The sequence below is a fragment of the Epinephelus lanceolatus genome, chromosome 15 (genome assembly GCF_041903045.1).
Source record: "Epinephelus lanceolatus isolate andai-2023 chromosome 15, ASM4190304v1, whole genome shotgun sequence".
In the NCBI taxonomy this organism is placed as follows: domain Eukaryota; kingdom Metazoa; phylum Chordata; class Actinopteri; order Perciformes; family Serranidae; genus Epinephelus; species Epinephelus lanceolatus.
Genome location: NC_135748.1, coordinates 24,368,543 through 24,376,666, shown reverse-complemented (window position 1 = coordinate 24,376,666; position 8,124 = coordinate 24,368,543). Strand labels below are relative to the sequence as shown.

The 8,124-nt window shown below is 43.0% G+C and overlaps 2 protein-coding genes across 2 annotated transcripts; both read left to right on the top strand.

Moving 5' to 3' along the window:
- The first annotated feature begins 227 nt into the window (after positions 1–227).
- LOC117266828 (cannabinoid receptor type 1B-like) lies at positions 228–3,720 on the top strand. The gene is made up of 2 exons (XM_033642202.2): positions 228–668; positions 1,332–3,720. The coding sequence occupies exon 2, from the start codon at positions 1,408–1,410 to the stop codon at positions 2,836–2,838; it is 1,431 nt and encodes a 476-aa protein (XP_033498093.1). The 5' UTR covers positions 228–668; positions 1,332–1,407; the 3' UTR covers positions 2,839–3,720.
- Positions 3,721–5,116: 1,396 nt separating this feature from the next.
- LOC117266718 (akirin-2-like) lies at positions 5,117–8,060 on the top strand. Its single transcript, XM_033642040.2, has 6 exons — positions 5,117–5,257; positions 5,600–5,779; positions 5,965–6,108; positions 6,224–6,373; positions 7,193–7,264; positions 7,420–8,060. The coding sequence occupies exons 2-6, from the start codon at positions 5,602–5,604 to the stop codon at positions 7,428–7,430; spliced, it is 555 nt and encodes a 184-aa protein (XP_033497931.1). The 5' UTR covers positions 5,117–5,257; positions 5,600–5,601; the 3' UTR covers positions 7,431–8,060.
- The last annotated feature ends 64 nt before the right edge of the window (positions 8,061–8,124 follow it).

Sequence of the window (8,124 nt, the reverse complement as noted above, 5' to 3'; positions counted from 1 at the left end):
TGCATTGCCTGTTTAACATATAAATGTGAAAATATTGACTTATGTGGCAAATAGAAGGGTTAGCACTTGAATACGTTGCTGCACACTGACAGAAGACATGCAAAAAAAGGCATTTAAAGAGGAAAAAAATGAATATAGCAGCTATGATTATTATAATGACTGTTATTGTGATTATAATTGGGACACTGAACGATAAAAACACACGGGTTAAAGGCTGGTTTTCATGTCCTGCCTGCAGCAGCTGTTTTGCTCTTGTATAAATAGGTGTGGATGATGCTCAGAGATAAACTTCCTCCTGCGCTCAAACACCTCAGACCACGTGACCAGCAGGCGCACAAAAAGGAGCCTTAACGCCGCCCGCTCCTACAAACACACACACGCACACGCATACACACTCACTCACACACTCTGTCTCCACCGGCTGCCTGCCCGGCTTTACTGTATTTGACATTGACAGTATCTGGGGAGTCAACACACGACAATTCCCCCGGCGCATCATCCAAACAACAACACTTGTAATTTTACACCGGCTTCCAGTTCTTTGTGGAGTTGCTGCAACTGTTGGAGAAGAAAGTGAAGACTGCAGACTGGTTTACTCCCAGTTTAGTTAGATTCATATTTTTTTGCGTTATGGATCGGGACAAGATGTTTGTGCTCAGAAAATCAAGGTACGTTTTCTTTATTATTATTAATTTCTGTGTTAGTTAAATAATTTACGCGTGCGTAATTTGTTCTTATTGCTCATTATGTTTGCGCAGCTTTGATCCAGATTTTCTTTTAATAAATTTCCCTCGCAGCGGGTCATGTCATGTTTAATTGGCAACATTGTTCCTGCTCTTTAAGGAACATCTTATTCCAAAACCTTCATGCAAACTTAACTGTACATAATTAATATCATCATTACTGGCATCAAAACGTAAATGGATCATTGGACAGATCTGTGCACTCTTTATCTTGTTTCCCTCCCTTGATGTCTAATTAATCCAATGATTATTGAGGAAAAAAACAAGCTTAATGCCTAATGACCTGCTTTAATTAATAAGAAAGCCTGTCTGTCCTACATACTTAATGCCATGATTTCCCCCGAGGCTGCACAGGTTTGTCATCAACTGTTCAGTTTCCCACTATTGTCTGGGATGCATCTGCTCTGGAGTCAGCTGGCCGATGCACAAATTCCCCCAATGTCTCCCAGCAACAAATTAATGTTCTGCTGTGTTAACCATTCATGTTTCTGCATGTATTTAAATATTTTAAGAGACAAATGCAATAGATATTTTTTATTAAATTATTGCATTCTTTATGTTAAAAAAATCTTCTTTTTTTCTTCATAGGTGTCTTTTTGCATGGATTTAATGCGGTTACATCACACTCCTCTCCACTGAGCATCTCCACAACCACAAACCAGCCATGAAGTTGGCTCTGCACAGGATAGCAGGCACCACGATGAGCACACTAACGACAGGTGTCCAGTATCTCGGCTCCAACGACGCCAGCTACGATGACCCCTCCATTGACTCGACTCTAATCAAGAACCGATTCCACTTCGAGAAGCCGCACTCTGCCTCCATTAGCAACTCCCTCCCTGGACTCGTCCCTGGAAATAAGGAGGTCATTTATGGTGGCCTCTCGCCCATTTTCCCCACCAATGTTTCAGACTTTCTGCTAAGTAATGGCACCTCTGTGGAGAGCGGAGGGGCGCCGCAGTGTGGGGAGGACTTTGTGGACAACATGGAGTGTTTTATGATCCTCACTCCTGCTCAGCAGCTCGCAGTTGCCATCTTGGCGCTCACCCTGGGTACATTTACAGTGCTGGAGAACCTCATGGTGCTGTGTGTGATCCTACACTCCCAGACGCTTCGATCTCGGCCTTCCTATCACTTCATAGGCAGCCTGGCTGTGGCCGATCTGATAGGCAGCATCATTTTTGTGTACAGCTTTCTGGATTTCCATGTCCTCCACAGGAAGGACAGCCCTAATGTTTTCCTATTCAAGCTGGCAGGGGTCATCGCCTCCTTCACCGCCTCTGTGGGCAGTCTGTTTCTCACCGCAATCGACCGCTACATCTCCATCCACAGGCCCATGGCGTACAAAAGCATCGTCACAAAGACGAAAGCGGTCATTGCCTTCAGTTTGATGTGGACCATCTCTATTGTCTTCTCGCTGCTGCCGCTGCTGGGGTGGAACTGCAAGCGTCTCAACTCTGTCTGCTCGGACATTTTTCCTCTAATCGACCAGAAGTACCTGATGTTCTGGATCGGGATGACAAGCATACTGGTCCTGTTCATCATCTACGCCTACATGTTCATTCTCTGGAAGTCCCACAACCATGCTGTCCGGATGCTGAGCCGCAGCTCCCAGAGGAGTGTGATCGTCTACACAGCAGAGGGGACCAAAGTGCAGACGGTGAGGCCCGAGCAGGCCCGCATGGACCTCCGCCTGGCCAAAACCCTGGTTCTGATCCTAGTGGCCCTCATCATCTGCTGGGGCCCGCTTCTAGCCATCATGGTTTACGACCTCTTTGGGAAGGTGAACGACTTCATCAAGACTGTGTTTGCCTTTTGCAGCATGCTCACCCTGCTCAACTCCACAGTGAACCCTGTGATCTACGCCATGAGGAGCAAAGACCTGCGCAGGGCCTTCCTCAATATCTGCCATATGTGCTGGGGAGCGTCGCAGTCTCCGGACAACAGCGCTGAGGCTGACTGGCTCAGGAGGAGTGTGAGAGCCGCAGCAGGCAGGGCGGGGAGAAACGGTGCCAGCTGTGGAAAGACTCGAATAAAAGTAGCCCAGGTTACCGTTTCTGGAGTGACTGAGAGTTCTACTGCCGAGCCGGTCTAAAAAACAAGCTCTGGTACAACTGTGAAGTTATTGTAGAATAGCCCCTCCTAGTGCACTGCTCTGTTACTGTGAAGTGTGCCAAAAAATGACTTAGACCCACAATTGAAGAACAAGATTTTGTTACTTTCAAGCTGAAATCTGTAACATTTATATATTATTATAGCCAGCTATATGATGGAGTATGCCAAGACTGTTCATTATATCTTTACTCTCTCACTGAGAAACAGTTTGTCAGGTTGCACATGTCTGATCGACTAAATTTAATTCAGTACAAACCCGACACTCTGCTCTGTCACCTTTGCTGTGGTTCGAATGTGCATAATGTTACAGATTTCAGCTTCAAGGTAGAAAACTACAACGTTCCCTTTTGTTCCTTCTGTTTTCACATCACATCATAGCAATATTGTGGCAGTAATGCGAGGTGAAACTGTGTCTACCTTCATGCAACATGTCAGTTTTGAACGACAGCACACTGCTTGTAAATAAAAACTCAGCAACCCATCAGTGATTTGAACTCAGCTATCGTTGATCTTGTAAGACCATGATATTGTGAACTTTGGCACTATAATGTAATTTGACTTTATTTATTGTATATTTTTTTAAACTTGTACTTTGCAAAGCAAAATGGTGAGTCATTCTTTGAAACATGAACGGCTTTTTGATCAAATCAAAACTTTAGTCTGTAGTGATTTGGGAATGTTACATAGCTGCTTATTACACATGTGCTTATGGAACAGTTAGAGCATTTTGTGAGAAGCTACACTTTGGTATTTCTGTGACGCATCCATTGTGCCATGGTGTCTCATAATGGTGTGTGTAAGCAAGGACATGAGTTCAATAAATATATGAAATTTGTCTATTTTTATCATAATTTCTTCAACATACCTGGTGTCTTTTTTTCCTGAATAAAACAATGGAATCTCAGCAAACCATCACATCAGCACCTGCGGCTTATAGTGTGTGTGGTGAGATTAGGTTAAACTTAACTGTCATTGCACAGAGTACAATACTGAGACATGTGGTTTTGCATTTGCATATGTATAGTGGTAAGCAGATATAAATACACTATGATAGGTATTAATAGTATGGACAGTATGCAGACGTGGAGCAGTTACAGGCAAAATATATAGTGCATGTTTTAGTACAAGTAATGGCAATTACTTGTGACCCCCTGAGGCAATGTCTACTTGTCATAGGTGTATTACTGAACAGGCCTATGGGGCCCAAATGCAAATGGAACCCCTAAGAAAGAGCATTTGTGTGAAGTCACTATGAATAACTTTTCATTTCTTGTCAGAGGGCTCAGTCGTCATGTCAATGTCAGAGCCCCGGAAGTCCTAAGAAAAGAAAAACTGAAGGAATAGCCTAACATTCACTTTGAAGATGTCATAAAAAAGAAACTTTTATGATACAGTTTAAATTAGTGTTTTTATCCCCACAGTTTTCCTACAGGACTTGACATGTGCTGAACTGGCCTCTAAGCAATATGGGATATTCAACTCTGTGGGGATTGAAACAACAGCATGTTGTATTTGCCTGAGGTGGGACCTTATATGCATCGAGGCCAAGGGGTCCACTGTGTCACAATTCACCTATGCTACTTGTAACCCCTCCTCACAGGCTACTGTCTTAATTCAGACATGAATAATGAGCAGTTTGAGCAGAGAAGGACTTTTAAATTTTTAACTTGATGACTTTAGGGCCTTACTAGATGAAAATATTTCCTACAACATTAAAACATAAGTTGAGAAAGGTTAGGGGGAAAAAATACAAATAGATTTTTAAGTATTCCTGCATCCTGTGACCCTTAGACTTTTTGGGGGGCCACTGCTCCATAAAGCGAAGTTAATTGTTGAAGTGTGAGTAAAGTCAGATTTGTATTTTTCAACACATTATACATGTTAGAGAATGTGAAAAGTAAACTAAATAGTACTGAACTGTGGAGTTGGAGTGGTCAGGTCTGTGGGTTTTTTTTGTGTAACACTGCCCTCCTGTGTAGATAAGAGGGATAATCTATTTATTGTCTGTTATTTTCCATGGATTGATCATACTGAGGAATTGAGTTGTGGTTCATTAAAAAGCAGAAAGGGGCTATAATGTGAATAAATTAAATAGGAAAAAAATCGGATGATATTTGCCGTTTTAGGGCGTTATCATCCTTTTATTTCTCATCCTTTGCCGTGTTTCACTACACGACCCAGAATGCATTGTGGCGCAGTTCGAACGTGACGTCACGAGCCGGAGAAGCCGACAGCCCCATATCAAAAACAAGCAGCTAAGTTGCGTTAGCTAGCTCCCTGTCTAACAGCAGACAGTTGGCCCGCAGCCGGCTGGCCGTCACTTCAACTTTTGGGAAGCAACTTTCAGAGCAACACGAGTTGTTGACCGCAGTTGGACAAACCGACACCCACCTCAAAAGGTAAGAAACAGTTTTATTGAAATGTGCACGCGAGCGCACTGTTCTGCCAACGGCAGCCAAAGCTAACGTTAGCTTTGTTTTCTTTTTGATTATTGGCTAGCAAGCGCGGCTAGCGTTAGCTTGCTAGCAAATATTTAAAGCCTCAGCTGCGCAGTATGCTTAGCGTGTATCCCTCAGCGCAGGAAGCTGGTTTTAGCAGAACAAGTCACACTGTAATGAGCAAGTCGTGTTGAAGAATGCTGTGGTTAGCTGTTGTCTGAAATAACTGAAGTTATCGCTTCATTATTGTCTTGTTTCGGCATTTTTGCACCCCCCTCCTCCTTTTCCTTTAACTAACTGAAGTCATGGCGTGTGGAGCCACCCTGAAGAGGACCATGGATTTCGATCCGCTGATGAGCCCTACTTCCCCTAAAAGACGAAGATGCATCCCCGTGTCCCCATCGTCCTCATCCTCATCCCCTAGGAAGTATCTTAGCATGGAGCCTTCGCCATTTGGGGAGTCGTCGTCAAGGCTTAGTGCAGGTAATGTTGGCCAAGTTGGCCTGCTTGGTGACCAGCCAGGGGCTTGGGAGGCATTAGCAACACCTTGAACCACACTGATAAACAGGAAAACAAATATGCTTATCAGTGTGGGGTCCTGACATGGCAGCAGTTTTGTCTTCACCAACAAACCTCTCACTGTTTTTTACTTTCTTTTGTCCCCCCAGAACAAATCCTCAACAGCATTAAGCAGGAGTACAAACGCATTCAAAAGAGGAAGCATCTAGATGGAGGCTACCAACAGTCAGAGTGCTGCTATTCTCCAGAGTCCCCATCCCAGTCGTCTACTATGAATGTTTCCAGCATGCCAGGTTGGTTGAGTAACACACTGCCTACAGGAGAGGCTGCTCCAGAATTACCATGACAGGCACCCAGAAATACCACACGCGCCTCGATTCTTAGGTTTTTCTTTTTTGATTTGTGCAGGAACGTCCTCTGGAGGCGTTTCTCCTACTAGAAAAGAACAGCCATTATTCACTCTCAGACAAGTTGGAATGATCTGTGAACGCCTGCTGACAGAAAGGGAAGAGAAGGTGCGGGAGGAGTATGAGGAGACTATGACTTCAAAACTGGCAGGTTGGTACACATTGAGCAAGTTGTTGTGACTCAGAGGAACACAAATCAACCTGAACCTGAAGGTATCCAGTTGCAAATCATGGCATTTGAGAAGCAGATCATGTTGATGTAGGTCACAGTTAATGCACTTATCTTTGCAGCACTAATATAGTTGTTTTATTGTGACTGTCAATAATGAGTTGCATACTGAATTCCTTAGCTTCCCTAAGTTCCCAAGGTACCAGAGCTCAAAAATTATGTCCTGAAGTGTCTGAGCAACTGTCAAAAGGAAAGTTATGATATTAAATGTCTTTATAAAATGAGCAAAGCAACCAAATCCTCAAAATTGTGACACTGTAGCAGCATGTGCTTGGTATGTTTTACTTCACAAAGCAAGATTGACTCATTCCTGACCACAGTAAATATTATCAGTGACTAAAAGTGACCGATACCACAGGCGTAGATTTCGGGAGGGATGCAAGGGTCACGTTTCTGTCAGTATTTAGAACATGTGCATTTGTCTTCCCACCCTAATAAAAAATTAAAGTAGCAGAGGACTTGTATTTTGACAAAAATATAGACATTTTCACCGTAAATTGATGCAGAAAAGTTACAAATTTGTGCATAAAAATTCCCCAGATTCCTGTGAGAGAACCCCAAACCCCCAGTTTCATGTGTCCCTCCTTCCCAGTGTCGAAATGAAACCTACACCCTTGATCTGCGCCACAGCCAAAAGTCTGTGGGAAATGATAACATACGAGACAAGTTCCAATAATGCACACAAGGCTTCACATTTAGCTGTACAATACTAATCCTGATTTCCTGTCCTGTACATTTCAGAACAATACGACACCTTTGTGAAGTTCACACACGATCAGCTAATGCGACGATTCGGGGAGCAACCTGCAAGCTGTGAGTTCCTTCATCTCATCTTAAATTATTTCCACATTCCTGTCTCAGACGCTGGATGTGAGAAAGTCTCGGATCTTGGCCCGAGCTCCGCCTTTTGAAGTTTAAAGTAACAAGTCTGGTTTCTGTATTTTGTTTCATCTCTCCCTCTTCTCCAGATGTTTCCTGAGTGTGGCCCAGAAATCTTTGCAAGACGGCCTTCTCTTGCTGCAAGCTATCATGTGATATCTCAAGTGAGGAGAAGACGACGAAAACTAAAAAAGCTCATCATTGTAAGAGATTCAGTTTAGCAAGTTTAAATGAAACTTTTCTTACTGTGCCATATTTCTGTCTTTGGGCAAAAGGTTTATATGAAGCTGTTGTCGGTTGTTACCACTCTGTTGTAAGCAACTAGGTGCTTCCTTATGTAAATGAATGGACCCTATCTCTACCAGTGGCCTATGTTCCTCCTGCTGTACGTGTATCTACAGTTATCTCACTTTTGTAATGATTCCCAGCATTCCAGGCTTTGTCACTTGTTTTCTGTTTGTTACATGTAAATAAGATAAAGCGGCGCAAGAGTTTTACTTAAGGTTTGCTGGTCAATCTGAGAGGAAGTGGAAGAAACGCAGCAGAACAGAGAGGATGTGTTTGCAGTTTGTCCTCTGTTCATTGCTTTTTAAAATTGAGCATAAAGTGGGCAAGTTTTTTTTTTGTTCTCCCTACCAGTGTTTTATTTATTTTGACTTTTGTTTTGCTGGTATCACTTTGAAACCAATGTACTTATTGGACAAAAACAATAAAAAGTCTTTTAAAGAGTTGAGAATTGTTGTGCTATATGTTGGACATTTCTGTGGCTATATTAAACGAAGAAATCCTTTTCA

Bases quoted from the DNA above. Each gene is read 5' to 3' on its own strand.
- LOC117266828 (XM_033642202.2), top strand. From the start codon at position 1,408: ATGAAGTTGGCTCTGCACAGGATAGCAGGCACCACGATGAGCACACTA.
- LOC117266718 (XM_033642040.2), top strand. From the start codon at position 5,602: ATGGCGTGTGGAGCCACCCTGAAGAGGACCATGGATTTCGATCCGCTG. The intron at 5,780-5,964 runs GTAATGTTGGCC...TTGTCCCCCCAG, and splicing joins GTCGTCAAGGCTTAGTGCAG to AACAAATCCTCAACAGCATT. The intron at 6,374-7,192 runs GTTGGTACACAT...TGTACATTTCAG, and splicing joins TATGACTTCAAAACTGGCAG to AACAATACGACACCTTTGTG.